General features: G+C 35.6%; 1 protein-coding gene across 3 annotated transcripts in view; it reads right to left on the reverse strand.

The window, feature by feature from the left end:
• Positions 1–3,237: 3,237 nt before the first annotated feature.
• U2SURP (U2 snRNP associated SURP domain containing) overlaps positions 3,238–26,260 on the reverse strand; it is a 40,071-nt gene continuing 17,048 nt past the window's right edge. For all 3 annotated transcript variants that reach the window (XM_026854566.1, XM_026854565.1, XM_026854567.1), the window contains 14 exons: positions 25,957–26,023; positions 25,706–25,869; positions 24,432–24,594; positions 23,845–23,924; positions 22,719–22,806; positions 21,427–21,549; positions 19,920–20,076; positions 19,453–19,548; positions 18,803–18,869; positions 17,640–17,802; positions 9,660–9,770; positions 7,075–7,193; positions 6,078–6,254; positions 3,238–4,837 (listed from right to left, as the gene is read on the reverse strand). In XM_026854566.1, the coding sequence (XP_026710367.1) occupies positions 4,699–4,837; positions 6,078–6,254; positions 7,075–7,193; positions 9,660–9,770; positions 17,640–17,802; positions 18,803–18,869; positions 19,453–19,548; positions 19,920–20,076; positions 21,427–21,549; positions 22,719–22,806; positions 23,845–23,924; positions 24,432–24,594; positions 25,706–25,869; positions 25,957–26,023 (1,714 nt within the window). In that variant the 3' untranslated portion in view covers positions 3,238–4,698. The remainder of the gene's footprint in view (positions 4,838–6,077; positions 6,255–7,074; positions 7,194–9,659; positions 9,771–17,639; positions 17,803–18,802; positions 18,870–19,452; positions 19,549–19,919; positions 20,077–21,426; positions 21,550–22,718; positions 22,807–23,844; positions 23,925–24,431; positions 24,595–25,705; positions 25,870–25,956; positions 26,024–26,260) is intronic.

A 26,260-nucleotide genomic window follows, 5' to 3' on the forward strand; every position in this document is an offset into this window, starting at 1 on the left:
ATACTGGAGTTGATTTTAAAAGGACTGTAAAATTTTCCTCTAGCTTACTCCACTGCTGCCGTCTTCAGCTGTAGAGAATTCACTTCTCTTGTTGGACCTTCATAAGTGCCCCAATCTAGATTTTTCAACAATGAAAACGCATAGAGAGTAGACCAGTCTTTACTAAAAAGGCAGCAATTCAAATATCCTTCAAAACTACCTTTACCTTGATGCAGCCAAATGTGTCCTCATGTAAGTACTTCAGTGTAGACCCACAACAGCTGAGAAACCTCTCACCCTGAATTCCTCAAGCGGCTCTATGAAAGTACAGCAAGACAGCCATCTAAAACTAGATACAAAGTTCAGACTCTAATCCATTGCTTCTAATTTTTATTAAAAGCATTAATTCCACCAAAGGACTAAATGCCTGTGGAGGAAAAACCCACAAGCAAGTTGCCTAAGGTGATAAAAGATGCTCGGAACAGATTTGTCGTTTTTGGCCAATCTTGCTTTTCTTATAAGATTCTAGTTTAAGTCATGGTACGTGAAGTCCTTCAAGATACCTTCCTCTTACAGGCACAGTTCAAAGACAGTGCTATTTTTTTTTTTCAATGTGCCAAGAACATGCCTCAAACACTGGCTGATCCCCAAGAAGTCCCTAAGGATTTCCCATTTTAGTGCTCTGTAACTTAGATGTCTCAGGTAGTTCTCATGCCACAGCGGGGGTCTGATACAATTTTTACAGTTATAGATATAAAATCTGCCTCGGAAATTTATTAAATAAATCAGTACAAATTTGAAAGCGATCCCAGTGGTGGGGATAATCACAAGTTTGTAACTGAAAAAGCATAGTGGTAGTTTTACATGCAGAAAAACAATGAACACAATCCAGCAACTGCAGCGGGTTCACATGTGCTTAGGTCGAGCTGCTATATTAGTACAGCAGGTGATTTGTAAATGCAGAAAGCAGCAGTATGTTCAGTGTCACTGGGACAGATGAACTCACATTAGCGATAGTTGCAATTCTAAATATATGCTTTGGAAAACATAATTTGTTACCCATGTTCATAAGCAGTTTATTCTTACACTTCAAAACCTCTGAGGGGGAGCAGGGGGAGAACACATGCACAGTGCCTGGTGCCCAAATAACCTAACACTGACTTTCAGAAACCAACTCTTCCTCAAATAGTATCACAAAAGGTATATGCAGCTGGTGTGCAGAGGTCAAAGGAAGTCACAGAGTTTAAAAAAGGCAGTTCAAATATAAACACTTCTGTAACATGGTAAGGAAAGATTTTAATTGTCAGAAGGAGACTCTATGCAACCAAGTAGCATTTCTCCACTGAGACAGGGCCCACACGCTCCGAGCGTGACAAGAGACACAAGAGACACTCACAGAGGTCAGGACTGATTCAGAGAAAACAAAGATGAACTTGCAACTCCATACCAGGCAGCCTTCATCCAAACATCTGAATGTCCTATGGAGTGCTGGGTAGGCTTCACCAAAACAGATCAGCATGGCAGTCTCTAGTACATACCCGGGTATATGCCATATACGATCCTTTTCTAATGTGATCCCACACCAAGATAGGCCTCACCAGCCACTATTTCAAGCTGCAGTGGGGTTAATCGGCCACGCTAGAGCGTGCCTGTAGCAAGCCACGCTGTTTCTCTGCTCTGGATAAACCTTAACACTAAAGCATGAATATTTACTTCTGATATTATCCTTAACTCCAAGCAGGAGAGGACAGAGAAGCCCCTTACCCACTCATGCCTCCTCCTCCTCCCAAAGCCAAGGGTCTGTCGCTCACCACCTGGGGGGTGTTGGAGGACAACGGGGTCCCTCTTCCTGTACAAGCACAAAAAACATCTGGAAACACTGGACCACACCTCCTCAGCTCAGAGCTTTTTTCCACAAGGATTCATTGAATCCTACTCCATGAATCCCAGGAATAATATTTAAATTACTCTTATCCTACATCAACTAGACGATTTTTCACCATTTCACACCAAAAAGCTGCATAAACACCAGTCACACAGTAATAGCACACTCCAACTATACCACATAACTGCAGCACAACCTAAGGAAAAACAAAATTTCACAGGCAGCCTAATTGTCGGTCTTCAATATTCATTTACATCTTTTACAAAAGATTTGTTACCAGATGCTGTGTGTCCCCCCCCTGCTTTTCTTTGAGAAAAAGCCAAACTGTAAACAAAACTATTTATAAAGGAAGGGAAGAAAATTTTAAAAGTAGGATCAAAAGATGTTCTTTTCAAAAGGAGAAAAAACCCCAGGAATCCAGTTAAGGATTCCTAATTGCTCTTAAAAGACTACTAGGTCGAAAACAGCTTTTCTAAAGTCCAGGATATAAAGCAAAGAACAAGAGGTATAAGAATGGTATTTTAGAGAATATAGATACTGGAAAAAGGTATTGCATAATAGAGCTGTCAAAGTCTAACGGGTGTGCTTCTTCAGTTCTCTAGCTACTTGACTTGAGACTTATAATCACTGATGATAATTTTATAAAATCTGAAATAAAAATTAATTATTGAACAGTATGGCTAACCTATAATGCTAAATTATTTTCTACTCTGAGGATTTTTAGCTATTAAATTAAATACACAATTGATTCTGCAGATAGAATATTCCTGTGGCAAACTATTTGTAGCCTCACATTATCTAGAACGTTGACATTTACCACCCCTCCATTTACAAACAGCTGTAAGATAAAAGTAATAGTTTTAAAGAAGTTAAACTATCTCAAGCGATCTTCTTCCTACTGTAAAATTAGGATGCTCCCTGTTCCCAATTGATTTTAGTACCTACATCTTGCTCTAGAAACCTTACCCAGCCTGTGTCACATGTGAATACACAGCATTTAAGAAAAAAAAAAACCCAACACAACTTAGTTTCTAATAGTTTAGCTACCAAAATCTGTACATCTGAAACACCTTATGTTACAGGGAAAAAGAAAAATATAAAAAATAAACTCTGTATATTTCTAAACCAGATTCTTTATAATGCAATATAAACAGACATAAGGTGTATTTTTTCTCATTATCAATGCATCTATTGAATACTCATTCTAAGTCAGTCTTTACAGTATGCATTCATTCTCCATATTTTCAGTATCCCAGGTCATCTCTCAGATCTCATTAGCAAAGAGAAATTTCCACTTAATTCTCACATTTTCAACAATTTATATACTCTTATAATAAAGTCTCCCACTGGGAAAAAAATTGGATTTTTTAAAAAATTAAATATGTATGTTTTTCAAAAGACCTTTTAGATTCTGCTTCTGAAAGTGTTGCCTCTTAGGCTATATACATGTACACCATAAGATTGTCCCCTAAACATTTACAAAATTCTAACAATGTAAAACCCGTAAATACACAAGTATAACAGCAGGATCTGATCCAGCACTCCATGCCTGCAGTTAAGTACAGTTTTGCTTTTAGAAACAGTTCACAGGAAGCAGATCCCTTTTAATTTTACGTTTTTATTACAATCTCCCCACGCCTCCAAGTATAAACACTAAACCCTCCCCCATTTCTCATCCCTCCCCACCTCCCACCCAGAGAAAGGCTGCATGATGAGACCAAGGTGAAGTGATTTAAAGCCACATCAATGCCTAACACACAGAACAAGTTTGGAAAAGGGAAAGCCTAACATTAAGAAAAGGTAAACAGCGTCTTGATTCCAAAAGATTAATAAATAAAATACGTAATAAAAAAATTTATTTTTTCCCATTTGGAAGGATTTCCACAACAGAGGAATAAATTCAATAAAATAATGTAAAAGCTGTCCTTTTGGAGTAAAAATCAGTTTTAGAAAACAATAGTGTGCTGTAGGTTGCAATTATTGTACCTAAACAAAGAAGTCATAGTGCTTCAGACTTGATGTCCTTTTAATTGTTCCCCATGCATGCCATAAGTATGGCTTGTTACTGATACATCATATATATAAGATATACACATACATGATGCATCTCTGCAGAGGCCCCTTTTTAAAAACGAACAAAAACATTACTCTGGTGTCACAAATATTCCCTGCAATTAAAATGGAGAAATACGAAGCAAAGATTTACCTGTAAAGCTTATCATAGTACGTACCAGACTGTTCAGCTGTTCTTACAGTAAAATATCATGGTAGGGAAGAAAACCCATCCACTGGATTCAAAAGGTGCTTTTATCTGGATAGTTAAACCAGAGAAAACAGGAACTGAGCTACCACTATGCTGAAAGACCTAAGCACCATAGTATGTCTGAAATACACAGTACTTCCAAACAAACTATGAACTCCTTTAAAGATCTGTATCACCAGTGGGGCAAGAAAACAACATCTTAATTTTCTGTTCATATTTTATTTGAAATCTAATTCAAATTGTCAAAGCTACAAAAAAGGGGAACATTTGAGTTATTTCTGCTATGTCACAACATTCTAAAACAAAGCATCACTACTGCCAGCAGATCAGTTACACGCATTTCTGATGAAACTTCTAAACACAAAAACGTTTCTTTTGGGAAATAGTCACAATGAAGATATTTTGTACAATATAAAACAATGACAGGTCTACAGATGTCGATACTCATGAGTATACACGTGCATTCACAAAAAAAATATCAGGAATGCTTTTTTGTTTTTTTAACAGACTGTTCAGGCACAAAAACAAAACCGCATTTCCAGTGACAGCATCATAAAAAATATTAACAATGTCAGTGTTTGCTTTTCTTTGACTTCTTGTGAGATCTGTGAGGAGAGCGGGACTGAGACCTGGATTTTTTCCCTGACTTTTTAGGGGATCTGGATCGTGATCTTCTTGATCTTTTGGGTGTCCTGGAGCCAGATGGCGACCTGCAAAGAAAAACAAGTTTTATGTCAAGTACTAATTGCTAAGAGCAACTTTTTCTGCCACTATTTGGCATTTATTTATTGAGCTATACAAGGTAGAATATGTTTTTATCTAGTAAGGGAAAGTAACAGAACAATATCCCACTGTTGAGAAAAAGGCAATGTTTGCATTATAAGGTTTTTCATGTATTTTGGGCTTAAGTTCAGTGCTTAGAACCCACAAGAAAAACACCACCAACTCATGTCCTTAAACCAGCATAAGGAATTCACAGCCTTCCACATATGCCTCAAACACCTTGGCTCTTGTATTAATAGCAGCCTATATCCATATAGAAGAGAACAAAAATGAGTAATTATGTTGAACTGTGTTATGTTGAAATACTTCTGACTCTCAAATATGTTCAACTTGTGATGTAACCCCACAGAAAAAGAATGGACACTGAATAAACTTACTGTCATCTAACCCACACCCAATACATTAATCTGATATAACCAAAATTGAATGACCATCATATTAACTCTAAAAAAACCCACCTCAAATACTTTTCTACTTCTATACAAATTCCTTAGAGCACATGAATCTGATTACTGTGAATATGTGCTATGATTTTCTCAACAAACGAATTTTCCTCAGCACGTCTGATGAATCTTAGTAAGATCTTATGCACTGCTAAAAGAAGTGGAAGCTGAACTTTTGACTTTTGAGCTACAAAATATCGATACAATAATAAGTTTAACAGTAGCTACAGACAAATATTTGTCAGTCTAGAAAGTAGGAAATACCTACTTTGGAAAGAAAAATCTATAAGCAGCATCTAATCTAGTTTGTTTTTCATTAAGAAAACAGAGCATGGGAGAGGAGCTTCATGTAAGCAAATCAGTTGAAGACTACATGCTCACTATAATTCTGGAAGTTACAGGCTACAGAAGATCTGTCCTCTGAAAAGAAAAAGCTAATAAAGCAGCAAGGTGCTTTGGTTTAAGGAGTATTTCTCAAAATTTTCAGTAAACAGGTAAACAAGAACATAGAAGCAGAGTCCGGAGCTTTCAAAGCAGGAGGCTGTATACATTTCAGATTGTCCAAAGATATTAACCAGGAACATGCAGTACAGTCCACTATGAGACAAAATATTTGTGCATCAAATGTGCTCTGCTAAAAAACACACAAACAAAACACCCCACTGAAAACATACCTATGTACTTAACTTTTCTATAACCTGAAATAGAGAAGATACCAGCTTACCTTTTGGCTTTTTTACTGACATCTCTAGGAGAATCTTTATGTGATGACCGAGAACGTGAACTCTCTTTGTGGGACCGTTCAGAGCGCTCTGAGCGTTCTGATTTTGGCGATGGAGATTTTGCTCGTCTACTGCCACTGCTGCGAGATGGACTAGGTGAAGCACTGTGTCGTCTTTTCCTTTGTAAAAAAAGCAAATACAGTTATATACATACAGATGCAGAGATACACATAGTGAAAATTTATATTAAGAAAATCGATTCCTTTCTGTAATTTTTTATTTTGCCAATGTAACATTAGATCCTTTTAAGTAATTAACAAGTGGTAGGCCTTTTATTACTTTAAAAAAAAAAATCAAGTTCAACATGTGCACCAGATTTTCTCTGGTTGAAAAAAAATTAAGGCCTGTGACTCATCTTTGTTTATTGCATTGTAAAAACATTCTGTTACAGCTTCCTGAAAGGCAAGGCATTTTACCATATCTACACTTAATATCATGGAAGAGTTTGACTATACAAGTATTAGAAAATCAGAATGTACAATCAACTACCCTAAAACTAGTTGTTTTGAAGAATTTTCATTATGAGATTAATACATTTAAACTACTGCAAATAATTTGCAGTGTGACTTCAGTACAATTTTCTGACTAATACACTGCAGTCAATTTACAGCTAAAAGAGTTAAATATACCCTGTTTTCAACTGGTCATTATTTTACCATGTTTTCTCAGGGTATAAAAGACCAAAAAGGAGATTCTATTCAATAAGGTACATCACTTGGGGCAGGATAAAAATGGCAATTCCTTCAAAATTTTGAAGTATATTTTTATATCCAAAATGCATTTTTGTTGTTGTTGGGTGAGGTTTTTATTTGGGTGGTTTTGTGTTTTTCTTTTAAAATAAGATGCATGATACAACATAACTTCAAGACTGCCATTATATACAAAGACTATCATTAACTGTGAGGTTTTTCCTTCCATCCACTTCAAGGAAAGTCTTACCTCTCTTTTCTTGTTGGTGTACATTCCTCCTTTTCCTTCTTATCTTTGGACCTGGATTCAGATTTTTCCTTGTCTTTTTTGTCTCTGTCCCGTTCTCTTTCCAACTCTTTTTCTTTTTCCTAAATTATTAGAAGCATTCATGATTTCAGATGAGGTATGACTATTAAGTAAAAACAATCAAGCTATCACAAACAGCATAAAAGCATTGAGCACTGAAGGAACACAGCACAACATTGGGGAAGGAACCAAAGGTCACCCCATAACTCAGGCTTCAAATCTTTACTACTCCTTTGTACACAGCAGAAATATTTATTGTAACACAAACACTGACAAAAACATGATAGATGTCCCCCTACATGAGAAAGTCTGAGTATCTAATTGGAAATGAACAGTCTTCAACTTTGCAAGTTTCAGGGAAATATTACAGCTGTAATAGATTTTCTAAACTAAACATGAAAGAATACCAGGCACCTCTTTCTACTTAAAACATATCTATTCATCTTCATTAATTCAGACTAAAATTTGAGAGATAATCTCATAGCTACAAGAAATTTAAAGAAAAAAACAAAACTACAAACAAGATTCTGCAATAACACCTACTCTTGTCAGGAAAACCCCATAAAAACAGTCCATTTCTATATACCAACAGGACTATTTAAAAAAGAAAATACATACCCTGAGCACGCGTCATCTGTCTATCAAATAGTTAGAAAATTAATTTTACAAAAAATAAACCTAAACCATCAGCAAGTCTGAACACAGAGATCAAGAGATGAGCTTCTTTCAGTACTGGCATAAAAAAACCCCTTCCATGGCAAAAAATAAACAGATATTCCCTGCATAACCCATAAAGAAGACAAAGAAGGGATGATTTAGCTGAATGAAAGATGGGGGTGGGTGGTAGGAAGGAGAGGAGGGAGATTACACAAGTACAGGAAATACCAGGACAACTATACTAATTAAGTCCCACATTTTCTTTACATGGAAGACTTACCAGTGAAATTTTAAAGTGTCCCTTATAGTTATACCTACTATTGCAAACTACTGTTAGATTATACTAAAATCAATGGGCTCTTAGGGTGTGCCTAATTTATTTGATAGCACAACTATTATTTCATCTTGATAAACAGGAATAAAAAGTATTTAAAATAGCTCTAACTTCCTATTCTCTTAACAATATACAATACTACTAGCAAACTTACTCTTGGAAAGCTTATTCTATAGTAAATTAGACCAAAAAAATGACAAACCACCAAGTTTGTGGGAAATGCAATTAGAACTAGCATTACATTATTATTATGTAAGTTAACTTCATTATGGCATTAAATCAAAAGATAAATTTATTCCCTTAACAACAGGGTTATTACTGTTTTAAAGAACACCTGTTATAATTGTCATTAAATATTTCTTAACTATTACCTTCACCATTTAGAGTGGAAGTGAGATAATTATTAAAAATTTAAAATATTGCAAGCTGGTTGAACTAATTCAACACAAGGCACCTAACAAAGTTACCAGGATTATGATTTCTGTTTTTTTAAGATACCATCTCACTGAACATCCTGTGCTTACTGTACAAATCACTTCTTTCTCCAATTACAGAAAACACTGAGGAAGTGGGAAGTTTTAAGACACAACTATATTTAAAAGGAAAGTTACTTATAAAAATTAAAGCCTTAACTGCTAACATTGACCTTCAAATGTGTAAGTCTGTAGTGATCAGCTGTGTTAATTTTTACAATTCTCTTTCTTCAAGGTACTGTGGAAAATTACTGTAGTGAATTAGTCAAATATTGAGCAACAAATAATGCAAAGAACAGGTGACAAACAAGAACCTGTTGAAAACTGCCTATTTGTATTTAGCTTCCAAGAAACTGCACAGGTATCCAATTTCATCATTGATCGGTCAGGCTATGAAACCAGACTAGAGAAGCAACTGCCACTTACTCTCACTAAACACACTGTCCAAACAGGTTACGTGTCCCTTCTTTATGTTTCAAATTCAAGACCACATGACATCGCATTTGATGATAGTTTTTAAAGCCACTGTGACTTCATAGTCCAGAGAGGACTACCAAAAATGGTAATGGTACAGAATTATTCACTTCTGGGTGACAGTATGGGCTAGAATTATCCAGGAAATCTTAGACACTGGAGAATCAGAAGCACACACGCTGCTTAATACAGCTTTGTCTTACTTTGGAAAAACCTTTTAGCACAATTACTAAAATGAAAATTAAAAGTCTGATTAACACCTTAAAATTACAGCTCTCCTTTTCCTTTCCCACACCTAACTTTGTAGTAACTTTGCTTTATGTAATAGATCCAGAAGTGACCTCTTTAAGGTTTCAACACATGCCAGCGGTATCCATCTGTACACTGTGAAATACTACATTATTATTCCAATTAAAAAGAGAGATTATAGCTACTCTGCAGAAAGCACTCAGACTTAGACATGCAGTTTGACATTACAGTAGAATTTCAATGAGAACCATGTGCTGTTATATTTTATGCCACCTTACATTTGATAAACTCAATAAAAGCCTATCACAGAATCAGAACCAAACATAAAGAACATTTCTTACCCTCTGGAGCAGCTTGTCTCTATAGTGTTCAACCTGTTCCTGAAAACTCTGGCCTGGTTTCTTGGGTCTTTTCCCAGACTCTAACTCATCCTGAAACTTCATCACCTTAAGCTGTGAAAATAATACTGACCATTAGGTTATTGGGCTTATAATTATCCAGTTAGGCAGGTGGCTGAAAATGAAATTTCCATTATTTATAATCTCTGGTTTTCATTCTTTCTACATAAGTTTGTGCACAAAAAGATACTAACTTAATTCAAACTGGATCAAAGCAACAAAACCCCATACTCATCTGCAGGCACCTGCAGTTGTTCACAGACATATTAAGAACTAAAAATAGGGATTTTTTCCATTATTCTAATAAATTCTGTTCCATCATTAGAACACTGCATCCTTATATTTCTTAGATCATTATCTGTTTATTTTCTTTCAAAATGAGATCATTTACTGGACGTGTCTTAATAATATTGTTTCAACTTCTCTGAGTTTTCCTTCAGAAATTGCCTTTTTTTGCCATTTAACCCTAAATATTAAAATCAAATGATGGACATAAAACAAATGCATCTCCTTTTCAGGGCTGTTTGCACAGTGACTGATTTCAAAGAAGTGATTTTTACTAACATTATAATCTTTCACATGCTATCAAGCTGAGCAACAAAATTCAGTTCACTAGTGCTGCTAAATGTAACACTGAATTTACTGCGATATCATCTCCGAGTCACAAAGTTAAGCAAATGTCAGAATTCTTCCATGTGGGTTTTTGGGTTTTTTTGGTCTAGATACACTAAAACCTTTCTCCACGCTGACTCACATCATAAAACTTCACTCACATCTCCTATCATTTGTCAATTCTTTATTCTTACTGTCATAGCCTTTTATAAACAATCCTTCAGTTTTTTTGGATGAGGAGGTGTCTCAAGGCTTGGTAATAAATCATGTTGTATTTGTCAGCCCTCTTCCATATACTGATGCTCTGACCCTCCCGTATTTCATGTTTCAATACCGACTTGCACAGACATATATGAGTAGATGTTTCCAGTGCTTGAGGTTTCATTTTTAACAAACACTCAAAATATTTTTCTCTTTAGAAATATTTAAATCTTCCACACTGAAAACACAAAAAGGAAAAAGACATTGCAACTATGTCCATTTTGATTATCTAAAAGGATTCTTATTCTCCAGGTCCTCAATTCCCTAATACGAAGTAGGCACAAAAATAAAAACCCTAAAGGTTTTTTCTTCCCTCTCAAAAGCAGCAGGCTAGATGGGATATGAAGACACAATATACATTCGAATCAGCCCTTCTAATTATTGACTGAGCAGAAAGGAAAGGTATTACAAAAACAAACTAATCACAAGAACAAATATGTTAAGAAACATAAAACCCAGGCAAAGATAACACTACTTTGAACAGGCTTTGGAAAGGATCCCTTCCCCTTCAGGTACAGAGCTTATGCCAACAACACATTTTTCATTTTAGTTTCAAACACGATGAAGCAACTTGGGGGGGGAGGACACTGCTATCTTGTACCATGGTAAATTGCTGACAAATGTTGTGTTTACCTCCCCCATTTACAGAGTACACTACCTATGGTTGAGCTTTTTTCATTTTTGCTTACAATTCAGCCAATTAAATAGTCAGCAGCCAATGGAAAACTGACATCATCATTTGTCACATATCACTCCACCTTCCACAAAGGCATTTTTTCTTCTCCCCCCCTTCAAATGTAGAAGTTTCAAAAGCAAGAGTGCCTCTTGGAACCATATATTCAGTGTCACCCTGTATGACTTGTTCTGGTGAGAAATCAAGATTGCATGCTCTACCGTGATGTGAACTCCAATGCCATTAGTTGCTTAGCACACTCAGTACTGAACAGAAGGAGTACAGAGGAAGCTTAGCTGATCCAGAAGGCCTCTTGACCTGCCATAGTATAAACATGACCATAAGACTTCTACTTTGTTTTCTCAACTAAATCACCCAGATAATCTAAAAAACCCCCAAAATTGAAAAAAAAACAAAAACAAACAAAAACAAACCAACAAAAAGCCCAAAACAAACCCCCATCCTAGTAAGATTTTATTTATACTTTTAGCCAGCAAAGCTGTGACACTATGTCTGTTTAACTGTATTTTGAAAGCAAGAAAACATAAGTCTGTAACACAAAGCAACCTGATGTGAAGGAAAACTAGAAATCTGATCAACAGGCTTTATTTGATTTAATAAACTAATATGGGCACAAAGAAATGCTGAACTTCAAGCAGCCTGTCTTATATGCATGTTGCACAACTCACTGTTGGCATAAAATTTAAAATGCCAGGAGGAACTATTTGCATGTAACTTTTCCATTAATGGGGAGGGTGGGGGAAGATGGTCATTAGCAGGTGCCTAGAGGAAAAAAGCCTACACAACAGCCAACTCAACATCTCTCTGTATGGTTTCCTGAGACAGCTGTGGTCTTTTACAGACCAGTCATCAGTGGATCTCTCTTCCACATACTTGCTGTATCTCCCTTTGAACCCGACTCCTTTTAGAAAGATGCTGTGGGTAGAGGAAATCAGCTCTAGTAGGTCCCTGGAAAAGGAGACTGGGTGTTACAAAATACTGAAATGATACCAACAGCTCACTACAGAAGATCATTCTCTTCCACCTCCCTTCTCTATTCTGGCACTCCAAGAAAAAGGTTCCTCCTCCACCCTGCCCTTGCAGCAGCTCCAGTGCTTGCTTGAGCCTTCCACAAAGCAAATAAATTCACTAATCCAGCAGAAGTCTACCTCCCACATTCAACTTTTTTTCCCTGCATTAGTGAGATGTATTGGCTCAGGGAAAGAATAAGCAAGTGCCAGAGCTCACAGGTAGAATCAGAAAATTCCCTTTCAGTAGAGGTGAGCAGTTAGATCAGATCAGCTCATCCTACACCTTCATGTATAGCAACTTTTGCTACTTGCTCTAAATCACCACCACCATAACAATGTTTTAAAAGAAAAGGAATTACTTAGGTCCCAAAGTTCAGAAAAGAATTCTCTAAAGAATTCTATCACTCAAAATTACCATATAAACCTGTATGCTTGGTGTAGCCTATTGGCCAGAGTGAACACTCTTCTTATTGACTTCTTCATGTAGAGTGTATGATGCTTATATACCTATCACACAGTTCCAGGTACCTGCCCAGGAGAGATCCTTAAAATTTAAGCTCAAGTTTGCTTAAGCATCTAACCTAATCTCTAAGCATTCCACTTTCTAAACCTCCATTTAGAAAGAACTAATACATTCTCATTGAACTGGTTATTTAACTATTCTTGTCCAACAGATAAAAACTATTAAGCCTGTTCATCATTAGGAGTAGATACATTGACTTTATCTACACTATGTCTGGAGACAGCAATGCACATGGTAATACGGAAGGGGAAAATTTTTCCAAGCCCTTTGCCAAAACTTCATAATACCAATTCCTTAGACACAGCAGTCTCCCACAGCAGAGTTTAGAGGTTTCCAGAGACTACAGTGTATAAGTGTCAAATATCACTGGAGTTCCTGTAAGCAATCTCTACTAAATGCTCCAATGAAGGGATGGTATTTCTCACTAACCATGAGGAGAGGTATCTCTTTTAAGTTCAACATGCCTCTTGTGCATTGGTTCTCATCTTGAAATTTTCCCTCTCTCTCTCTTCAAACTCATTTCAGGAGAGTTTAAAAGATTCAGCCTTCCATAGAAGTTGAGGCCTTGATTACAGACTAACCAGTAAACTAGCAAGTCACAGAAAAGGGTAACATCTTGCTGCCATGGTCCAGCGAAACCAGAGACTGACACAAACTGAAGCCCTGCATGAAGCTTTTTGCATTTTGACACCAACAGGTGTGCTGTGAGTAGCCTCCCTTGCTGAAAATTAATCTATTTTCAAAAACTGTTCTTGGTTTTCTAATCTTCTGCTGATGCTGTCCAAGTCCATACACAGTAGGTCTTCAGGGGGAAAAAAAGGCTTTTTCACAAGAGGTTGTTTCACAGTTACACAGCCTCAGAACTTAAGTGGCCAGGTTCAAAGACAATTTACTTAAGGTAAATCAGCTGCATACTAGGATTAACTAGGAAGTTAATCCCCAAATGCTTGATGAAAGATAGGAATTTCTGCTCAATATATAATTGCACTCAAATCTAGATTGATTACAAACAGGATAGACAACCAAGCAAACCAAAGTCTTTTGTTCTTCCTTAAAACAGACTCACCCCCAACAATTGCTGCAATAAGTCCTAGACTTTGCTAGAAGGAGAGCAAAATATTTCTTTGAAAGCCCGAGTTTTCTAGTGAGTCTATGAGCAGTGGAATTTCTGCAGCTACAATATTATCAACAACAGATAACAGTGATACTGATGTACACATGTGAAATACCTCTTCAGCTGTAACAGACCTCTGGTATGCTCAATCCCACTTCACAGGATGTCATGTGTCTTGGAGCTAAACAATTCCTCACTTTTGTCTTTGTGTAAAATAGAAGTAGATTCCAAGCTTTAAAATAGACCAGAATCTGCTGAATTAAGATACTCATTATATCCTAAGGAACAACTGCTATAAATAGCAAAACTACTGGTCAAGCAAGAGATAATTTGTCTCAGCTGTTATTATTAAGATGCAATGAGGAAGATATTTAATTGGATTTTGCCATTTTGCAGTGGCCTCAAGTAAACTAGGTAGAGAAGCCTCCACAGACTGTGAAAACCAAAGTGTTGTATAGTTCTAGTGATGATTAGAAGCCTCAGACAGCTACTATGACTTGATGAACAAATACTCAAAGGTGAGTATTGTGCATACTAAGCAGCATAATCCAGAGAAAGAAAGAATGGAAACTGTATGGAACCTTTTTTTTTTGACAAAGGTATACAGGGCCTTGAAACACACAACAGGCTTTAGATACAATCTGCTCTTGTGGACTATGCTTAATCTATTCTTATCTTGTGCTCTACTCATTCTCTGTTGAAGACTGAATACTACACTAAAGGTGTATATTGATCTTGTCTGGTACAGCAATTCATAACAACAACAACAACAAAAAAAAAAAAAAAACAAACAAGGAAAGTAACCTGCTTTCCTTTGTGACATGCAGGATAAACTCCTTTGGCTCTTGGTAGAAAAACAGATTGCACCTCAAATACCACGAGACATTTTTGTCAGGGGAGAATCTGTTCACACACTGGGTAGGGAGGTACTGACAAAGTACAAACACAGGACTGTATAAAACAAACCAGTCCTGCATCTCCTGGAGCTCAGCGGTATGTAGCAGCAAGGCTGAACAAGAAGATTGAAGACCATTAGTCTTCTACTTCTGATTAAGCAACTGAATACTATTTTGAGGTCTCAGGTGGCTAACACAAAGGCGAGTAAAGGCAGCTACTAAAGATGACAAATCTTCTGTTTTCCCCTTTTGGAAGCACTGATACATCTGAATTTGTGAAGAGCCTGCCTTCTGCTGCAGATGAAGTCTGTGCTATGGTTTTTTGGGGTAGAATTATAAAATCTTGTGCAGCAAGATGGGGACAGAAGTACCTTAGAGAAAAGTCCAAGGAGGACAATGCTGCTTCATTTTGTCTGTAAGTTTTTGTACTTTCTGAGGAAACAAGCTTAATGAACAATTTAAACAACATAAAATTCGCATTTTTCTAACACTTCACAGCACTGAGATCTCTTTACAAAGAGGAATATACCTTTCTTTTACATGTTGCTGGGGCAGGGAAAGAAATACATACACGCAAGCAGAGCACCATAAAAACCATTCTCAAATTTGAGTTATAATGTAAAGCAAAGTCCGATCTTTCCACACTTAAAAAAAATTAAAGAAAACACCGTTCCTCAGCGTTACAAAAGACCCTCTGCTCTTGCTCAGTTCTAGAAAGAATTCACACTTCAGCAAAGCTAACAGGGGTATGGAGAAGACAAACAAAGGGTTAAAATAGCTTGTCTTCTCTGATGGCACCAGTCTGATGGCTGTGGCCAAAGTTTGTTTCTTACTGAACTTTCCCCTCCCAGCTGACAAACTCAATTTACTAACTATGTGCAGAGAGAGAACTGTTGTTTGTATTCATCAGTTTCCAAAAAGACCATTAAAAAATGTGTTTCAGCATCCCTGGTAGTCACTGTGTAAACTGCTAGGGAATCAGACTTTGCTTTTTTTTGCCAAGTATTTTACACATTTTTAGTGTGTATATTAGATGGCATAATTGTTAAAGTTAGTGATTGGTTTCTTTTTTTTTTTTTTCCTTAGTTCCTCCCCTCAAATGTAATAATCGATACATTCTTTGCCAGGGACTGGGTACATAAGAAGAAACGTTGAACGTGAATGCTTTGAAGTAATACAGGGAGTACTTTCCTGCCAATGATAAACCTGAGGAGAAATTTTTAAATTTAAGTATTTCTATATAGTGTCTGAAATATTCTGAAAATGAAAAAAAAATACAATTATTTTCTAGCAATTCCAGAAGTCTGAAACTGAGATGGCAATTCACTTACCACAAAGAATAAAGATGGCAACATGAACTTGAAAATCTCAAATATTTGCCACCTAAGACTGTTACAGACAAGATACGTTGATGAAAGAACTTACAACACTTGTGCAGTGTAAATTTGACAATGGTTATACTAAATCACTTCCCTAATCTGTCTCCACAACTGCCAGGATAACACCTATAAAACAGATACTCAGTCCGTCAGGAGCCCTCTCCGTAACCACTATAATCATTAATACAGCAAAATGAAAACTAGTTTCACTTGTACTTTCGTTAGTCTAACATGATATATTTTCTACAGAACTACTGCCACCATGAGTCAAGTCAGACATAAATCCCATTTAGCTTTTCTCAAACTCAGAATGGCTATGTATCATGAATTTTCAAACTACTATGCAAAGCAAGAGGTTTCTAAGTGCTCAGTAATGGTCCATTAATCTTAATAATCTGAATAATTAAACAGAAGCATATTTGGGAGAAACAACAGTCGTGACATTTTAAAATATTTCTTTGTGTATCTTCAGAGTATTGTGGGGCTTTGCTAATGCCCAATTTTAGCTAACTAGTACATTATAGCATAAACAGGTAGGCAGCCACAATTTCACTTTCAAAATATTATCCAAATTATAATCTGTCGCTTGGAGATACTACAACTGCAACAAGCAGTTTAGCACCTTTCTTATTATCATTTTAATGCACTGAACATAAGGCACAAGAATTTCAGTATTCAATGTATCATGGGTTTTAATACTGAATACAAGCCAGGAAGTCACATGAAATTTTAAACCTGGTTTTGCACGGCACTGTATGACAGAGACTTCACTGCTAGACAAAGGTCATGCTAAATTCAAGTTCTCGTTAACTTCTCAGTCAACCATAAGCTTATAAGCCAGCATGAAGACATGAGAATCTCTGCTCAACCACCTTAACAGGTATACTAATGCCTGTGCTTGGAGAAAGGCTAAAAGAACAAGTGAGTCCTATAAACCGCATGTAGGTCTTCAATTAAAACACCCCATTTCCAGGACCACCTGGTTTACTTGCATCTACTTCTTTGTTTGGTGGCTGACCCAGAGGAACTTTTAAATGCAATAAAATACAGACACTTTGAGGCAAGGGACAGAAAGAACAAGAAAGGCACAGGACTAAGGCCACATCCAAAAGTCACTCCCATTTACCATGTGGAAGAAAGTGTAGAGGCACTGAAGCAATCTAAGGCTACCAGTGGTACTCAAAAAGGTCACTGAAGAGTGATTCTCAACATGCAATATCCTGACTCAATTTTTCATTTTTTCCTGAGTTATTTTGAAAGCCAAAATAAGGTAAAGCGAGGCTGTAAATGTACCTCTATAGAAATACAATGGCATAAAAGGCCAATATATAATAGGGCTGTAATTATTTCAGTAAAAATAACTCCCTGTTATTTGTAGAGAACTCGGGGAAGACTGGAAAGGTAGAAGGGTAGCACAAAACACCACACACTGACCTCTATCTCTCGGAGTTTGGCACGCTTTTCTTCACTCATTTCTGAATATTTGACTGATGACTTGGATTCAGGCATTTCTTCCTTAATAGGATTGGAATACATGTGTTGCTCTTCTGACTTAGAACTCTGAGTGTCTTCCTCATCTTCACTTTCTTCTTCTTGACTTTATAGAAAACATACAGAATTAACTGCTATATAAAGACAATTATCTGTTACAGTATTTACTATCCCTCCTACTTAAGTTTCTATGATTAGTTACTGGTTTTGAAATTTATTAAGTAAGATTATGTTATGTAAAAGCCTGCAGCTACAAAACAGTCTCCATCTGTGAGATAGCTATCTTAATATTTTGATTTAAATTGTTAATTTTATTACTCAGATAATCTATATACATACATAATATTCATATAAACAGAGTGCAAAAGAATTCTTGAAATTTATGGTCACCAAATCCATATCTAACTCACCTACAAAACAAGTCCACTACTTCAACAAAATCTCTAAGTGCTGTAATAATGCTCTTTAGATATATTAAGTTTTACAAAAGAAAAAAATCTACTACACTTTTGCTTTTTGGATACAAACCTAAGACACAGCAGATATTAAAAATTATATTCACAGACTGGCCACTAGAGTGCTGCAGGACTACATGCAATGCAGTAAGTTATTTAAAGCATTACTAATACATGCTCTCAATTGCCTAAAGAACAAAGCAAGAGACTGGGCAAAAACAAAAGATGTCATGGAGTCTATGAACATCCAAAGAAACACACACATCAGGACGTTATTCACTGTGTTTGTCTCACAAGCAAAAGTCAAAGGTTCAGATACATTCACACATATCTGACATCAGGATTCCAAATTGTAAAATACTACCACCTTAGTTCTTATTATTTGACATTATCAGACCAGCACCAATTTAAAGATGATGGTTAAGAACACTACCAAATGGTGTAATTTATTGGGTTAGAAAAAAATTATGGGTGCTGAAGGCATGCTAAACTAAAATCCTGATTTTTCTCCATTTTCTTATTTACCTACTTTCAAAATTTCATTTTTGTTCTGCTGTTATAATACATATGTATCTTATGGGCAGTTCCAAAGACACTCAACCTTAGAGGCAGAGAATGAATATGTTTTTATCAGAATGAAAAAGTATTTACTTTTGAATTTCTTCCTCCTCAGATTCTTCATGTTGGTCAAAAAGCTCCCACTTAGAAGTAGTAACAGCTAGAAGAAACAGTTAAGATAACTTTAACAGAAAACACTTTCACTAACCTGAAAATTAGCATTTGTAGCTAAAATAATTACCATGTGATAAAATTTACCAGCATCTAGCACTTAATACAGACTTTCTATTTAATAGAAATTCTCAAAACTGCACTTTAACAGAATATTTACTATTTACAGAGCTATTAACTTACATTGCATATCATGTTTCAGAAAATCCTTCAAAAGCAGCCAAGTATTTGTCAGTTTGTAAAATCTTACCTTCCAAACAAATATTTAGAAAGCCTGCCAGACACATACACAATTTTTTTTTCCAGTATTTATTGTTAATGAAGCGGAAATTATTTTTAAAGATTGGTAGGTTACTGAAGTAGAATAACAAAACCAGAATACACTATTTTCCTTCAATTAAGTTATTTTTTTGCTTATAAGTTAAAATTGAAAATCCTACCGTGTTACTACAGAAATCATATTAGCACTTTTAAACAGATCAGTTGAAAATAATAATGAAATGGGTAAGTGACATTAAGGTTCCAGTTTGCTTAGGGAAGTATTTTAGTTTAACATATACTCTAAAGCTAACCTTGAGCTTCCAGTTCTGATTCATCCACTGCTTCCCACTTCGAAGGGGCAACTTTAAATATAGGCTCATTCTTCTTTGAATCTTCAGCTGCATCCACTATTGGAGAAAGACACAGAAAAATAATTTCCAAAGCACTTCAAAAATTCAAACAGAAAAATCCTAATATGGCAACCAGATTTAAATACTGAGGCATATTATACAGTTTTATTATTTCGAAAGGAAAGAAATTAGGATTTGGAACCTGATGTGCATAACATCAGAAGACACCTACTGTGTCTCTGAAGCCATTACAGTCTAAAAGAAGTTTTATAACTAAATCTTCCTAGAACAAATTGAATTTTATCAATTCAACATTTTACAAAATCTACATTCCGTGTTAATTCTTGGCTGTACTTGTAGAAACTACTCAAAAATCATCATCAAAAAGTGAAGATTTAAACTCTAAGTAAAGTTGAAACATTTCATACAAGGAACTCCATCAAGATCGTCATCCAGTGATTTAATTGGGACTCCATCCAGATCATCAATAGGAGCAGCATCAATAGGAATTCCATCCACATCTTCTAGTGGAGCACCATCAAGCTCTTCCTCAATGGGAGCACCATCAAGATCATCTGGTACTTCCTGAAAGCAAACAATGAATTACTTCAATAACAAATAAATCTACATTGCTTTTCTTCTTCAATTATCAATTTGTTTTTAAAGAGTAGCTTTAAAAATACCTAAAACCCAAACAACTCAGCTTTAACAATTTTTACTACTAAGTACGGTTGCAGAGGAAAAACACCACAATATCCTCCTACAAAAAAAATTTTAAGAAAGAACCTGGAATTTGTCCACAATGTACTGGAAGCTTTGCAATACCTATATTCAAAAGAGGAGGTATGAAAATGAGGTTTAGCTTGAAATGAGCCAATTACAGTTGGATAAATTATACTTATTACATATGAAAGATTCCCTGAGAACAAGTAATTTGAACAACTGCCAGAAATCAACTGTTTAGCCGGAACACAAATAAATAATAAATACACCTATGTATTCTAACTTGCTAGGTATGGGCACTGTCCTCCATAGAGGCACATTCACCCTGCTCTACTGCTAAGGGAGATAAGCTAACCTTCCGACTACACTGTAGGTCTCCCTCCTGCTGTTCTGAAAAGCATGCTTCCACAGTTACAAAATGACCTTATCCTACACATACATCCATTTATTAGTGTCCACTGTCTTGATTCTCTTAAATAATATTTATAAAGAACTGCAAATAGATCAGTACACATTCACTGAGTGTTAATGGTGCTCTGAAAATTTTAAGTATAGAGCTTCAAAATACTGAATAATTTATACATCTTACTATGCAATAACTAAAACTCGCTACATATCATGTTTAAAGTAGCCTCTAATAAAATAAAAAACTATATAAATGCTGTAGCATAACTAGAAAGTTAGCAAATTACTGTTCTAATGCATCACAGCAAAGACCAAAGTAGACCAGTGTAAATGATCTATCACAGCTCTCCTCTCAAACTAAGAAAGCTCTGATGGCTCTATTACATCCAAATGTGACACACACACACAAGAAGTAATGGGATGATCCAGGTAGCCAGGTGACCAGCTATTTAGAACTCTCAGAAATTAAAACTGATGCCTGAAATTCTAATGCAAAGTTCACAGACAGATACTACAGAGTATTTCCAATACAATGGAAATAGCTGTCATTCTGCACTAGTCTTTGCTCTGAAATGGTTTCACAGTATAACTTTCCCACAGCAACTAATCTACAAGCAACAAATGCATAAGCAGATTAAACAGTATTTGCATTGAAAATATGTTACACCTGTATTTATGAGCAAGAATTCAGAGGAAAAAAAGGTTTATTCACACTAACAGAGATAGCAAATTAATCCTTGCCAGCCCTATTTTATATTTATACATTTTTCCTCACTATCTGCTAGCATCACTACCAAGGTCACCTACCTCTGTTTCTTTATCTTCCATAATATTTACAAGCCCCAAGAAGATATTCTGTAGTTTGATCAGAAATGGTTCTGGATATATCGCCCAGTCTTCCCATGCTCGGAAGCACGTCATTACCCGTTGCTAGAAGCAATAGGGAAAAAAATGCTAATAAATTTGCATTAAGAAGTTTTAAGTGATCAGAAATACACCACAGAGAACTACTATTGTAGACAGCTATTCTTAAGCAGTTCCATACTGGAGTATATTACAATGATACCATGCTGAGCAAGACTAGTAATTTCACAAAAATATGTATATAGGAACTACTTTTTTAAAAATCTCACTTGGGCCCTTTAAATTCCTGTTGCGTTATCAATTTCAGCTGTTCATATCCCAATAGTAAATTTCATTCTGTCCAGATGTTCTAAGCAGGTGCCTCTAATAAATGTAATAGAAAATATCTTTCCCCTCATAAAATAACTAAAATTAACACTGTCTTATATTACTGAACTGAAATTATATTCTGACTTCCTTTTTTTTTGTAGAAGTATATTTGAAATGATGGGCTTCAGCTCAAGCTTGACACATTAAATGTAGCTGAAGATGTAGATAAAAAAATCTACTGCCTGTCTTTACCATATTAATAAACAGTTTTAAAACAGCAGATAACTAAAACTGATTTGCAATCTAGAGCAATTGGGAGCAGAGAAGGTAGAACAACCAGAATAGAGACCTTAATGCAGAAAAACTAACTACACGCTAAGCTTTGTATTTAAAGCTTCCGATTTAAAAAAAAAAAAAAAAAAAAAAAAAAAAGAGAGGCATCTTGAAAACAGGAGAAGGAAAAGCCTCAAAAGTCACTCTCAACTACGCATGGACAGACTTGATTATCAGACCTCAAAAAATAAACCCTATCACAAAACCATTAAAAAAGTAACTTTATGCTGTTATGTCCAGCAGTTTCTTTCCACACTGAGCAGCCCAAATTCATTTTTGAAACTGAAATATAGGTGGTCCAAAAACAATCAGAAAGCTAGAAGGCCTTGTTTGCAATTCAAGTACTAGATAGATATCCTCTCAACTCAATTATACATCTACTGGTACACTTCAGCTGTTACATGCTAATTTTTTTCCTTAATTTCAAGTCTATCTTTGCAATAGAGAAAACTTAAGTGGTTTTTTTTTTTTAAAAAAAAAAAAAGCTTATTTAAGAAGCTTGAGGTCTAAAGCCACCTATCATAGTATGCAATCTCTTGTGCAGGAACATCTATTTGACTTCTATGTCATGTAAACAACAATGAAATACATACCTTGAAATTTTCAGACTGTAAATGGCCTTGTATTGTACGGTAAGTAGCATTGAGATCAGAGAATATCTGACATAATTTTGTTTCAAAACTAGAATTAAACATATACATTTCTTAGTTAAACTTTGTAAATATGTTTTCTGGACATACATAATTCACGAAAATACCTGGGACACAGGACTCAAAAGCACAAGGTTCTGATCCCTATAGTAGCCATGACCTGAACTATAAAACAAGTATGATTACTGTGTATTAAATCACCTCAGACAACAACAGAACTGTGAAGGGAGATCTTCACATCTGCTGCAGTCTCTTTATAAAGCCTGGAAAGATTGGAGGAGGATAAAAGAAGTTTTACAAACTTACATACACCAAAAGAATCGTCTCAAAATTCAATTTGTATTTAAAAAAAATTTCTTAGTTACATTTCTATTCTAATTTACTCAGTGAGGCTCTCAATGAAAGCACAGTGAGTAACAGCTGCCTAGCTTCCATTGAGCTTCTCTCAATGTGCAAAAAATAAACTGGCAGAGCAAAGACACACTGCAACAAGAAACATCATCTGCAGTCACTAGAGTTTTGTAACATGCTGAATATTCCCCATCATGCTACCACAGCATTAGAGACTCCAGGAAGTAGACACAATCAAATGTTTAAGGCAGAGTACCTTTGTCCTGTTTAGATATTTTTCCTAAATTCTGCTCAGCATCTTAGCAACAAAGTAAATGGTCCCTTTTTAAATTCTCCAAACTTCACAAAGAATTAAAAAACAATGAAAAAAAATTCTATTTCAAAAACTGACTTCTTCACATGGACTATTTGCTATACCATATCTCGAATACTATCTACAGGCTCTCTTTCTGTAGAGGCACATGAATTACTCCTGCCCCTACGAGGTTCCATGCAAGTGGTCCCTTACATAGGGCATATACACTTCCTGCATTATAAAGCAACCATGTGCACTAACTTGCTACATCTGATACATTGTCATCCAAAGAGATTAAATGTCAGTGCTGTAACAGTATCCTCATAGAAAGTGTGCGAATTTCTCTACAACCACATTTATCCAGAGATGTGCAAAACTGATTTTTATTTTTTTTTAATCATTCACCTAAAATATTATACTTACAATTTTCTATAGTAGGAAGCATTGGCAACTTTAGCTGAAGAGTTGTACAACACATCGGACACTAGATATAATCTTGCAATCTACAATAAAGAATGTTCAAATTAAGATAACTCCAGTTTAAATTATCCCAAATATATGCATTTTTCCAGAAAGAATACAAAACAGCTTAAACTATTTAGAAGTATCAAATTAGAAATAAATGTAACACAGCCATATTGTTAATAAACTTGCTAAGAGGCAATAAGTCCCCTGTTATGCTACAGGGTACTAGCCACTTTAGCATGGTATTACGTAGTATTACAAAGGACAGATCATGGCATTCCAGTTTTTATTGCCTTGTTTAAATAGACTATTCTGATATTTTCATCTTCACAGTAAGGCAGAATGCTATTTACAAGCAGGTTCAGAAAGAACAAAACTATTACAAAAAGGCACAGGAAAAAAGCATACTTAAAATTCAAGCCCATGTTTTAATACAAAACCTCAATGATATCTTAAACTTATAAAATAATGCGTGTAAATTATATGCATGTGCTGTTAAGTGAGCTATTCCCCCAAAAGGTAAGATTTATATAAAACCTCCACACCTTCTTAGGAAGAGGAGTCTTCAGAATGGACAACGATTCTGTAATGCAGTCTACAATTTCCTCAGCAGCTTCCGCATTATTAAGACAGAAAACCATTGCATCACCAATATCATTCTTCCGAGGTGTTAATCCACGCAGAATTTCCTCTAATTTGTCCCTCTGTCTGAAATATCAGGAATTTTAATACTTTCAATATAAAATTAACAGTACTTTGGGGAATTTCCATTTAATGATGTTTTTGATTTTTCCATCTTTAAGACAAAAGCAATTTTAAATATTTCTATAATCTGTTGCCTGACTTTTTTTCAGTGACTCATGAGCATATGCATCCACATTACATAAATAAACAAAGTGCAAAAAATTCCCACTCAAGTCTTGACTACATATGGAAATCAAGGAAAAATAACTGAGAAATACCTAATGCAGCAGATCAGTATCTCTAACGAAGTAATTAGCTTTCTGGATTTACTTTAAACCTAAATCAAAATGGATAAATATAAAGCATGCAAGTAGTTTCTGCTGCAGAATAAAAAACATTAGGAATCAGAAAGGTTGTAAGAAGCAATTATTTCAGGTCTTCCCTGATCTCCATATATAGAGAACACTCTCAAAAGATATCTTATTGAGTCTTTCAAAAACAAGATTAAAAAAAAATTATATATTAAAACCTCCAGAACCATGACTGGTACAACTATGATGAAAATAATAAAACAGGAAAAAATTTTACATTCTAAGAACACAGTTGCAAGAATAATAGCAAAATTAAGAAAATTATGTATAGATTTTCACTACCATAGGCATCCCCACCACACTTACAATTCACAAAGAACTCTGATGATCTGTCTTCCTGCTTATTAACAACTGCTCCCAATTTTAAGTTCTGATGCACAGCATCAATAACTCTAAGATAACTGTTTAGTTCATGAGATCACAGCAGTGATGAGAAAGGTGAAATATAGCCCCACCAACAGCTATTAACAGAAAATAAGGAAAAATTATCATCTTCCCAATCCCCTTCCAAAAAAGAACTAATAACAATGGGATTGAAAAGACTCATTGCTCAATGATGGCAAATCTACCTAAATCCAGAACATATTTAGCCACAAGTATCATTAAAAAAGAGTAACTGAAAAGCACTGAGGTTGAGTTTCTAAATGTTACAACAAGCATGATAACATTTTAGGGATGACCTATTATAACTACAAAAACACAACAGGAAGAAAACATGCAGATTAGCAGTTAAAACAGCACGATAAAGTGATGGAAGTTCGTACTCTTCCTTAAGTGCACCCTTCTTGTTTGGTTCCTCCACAAACGCTTCTGTTTCTTGCTCTTCCGACATCCCATGCAAGTATGGATTCAAGGGTGGTGGCCTCCAAAATGATCCATTTTTGAACATGCGGAAATCTTCTGTCCTCCACTTGGTTGGAGCATCTCCCTACCAAATGCAAGAAGTATTTTTATTTTGGTGTTCTTTCATTTCATCATGCCTGAATTTATGAATTGTCACTAAAATTCTACTTGCCTGAAGAATTGAATAAAGCTTCCATCTATAATATACATGGGCTGGAGTCTGGTTTTCAAATAAAAACCTGAACCAAAAAGCAAAGACACAAAACATATTATTTAGCTGAAGCAAATTAAAGAGAAGCAATAAAAAAGAAAAAAATATAACCAACCCCTGTTTAGAATCCCACCTCAGTTACCAAGTGAACTCAAGATATCTAAAATCATGAACACCTACAGCACAGCTGTGCAGAGCAAGTGCAACCACTCCACGCACATATATATACAATTTGCAAAGCAGTGCAGAATTCCACAAAGGTACT

The sequence above is a fragment of the Athene cunicularia genome (genome assembly GCF_003259725.1).
Source record: "Athene cunicularia isolate RWA chromosome 9 unlocalized genomic scaffold, athCun1 chr9_part1, whole genome shotgun sequence".
Lineage (NCBI taxonomy): Eukaryota > Metazoa > Chordata > Aves > Strigiformes > Strigidae > Athene > Athene cunicularia.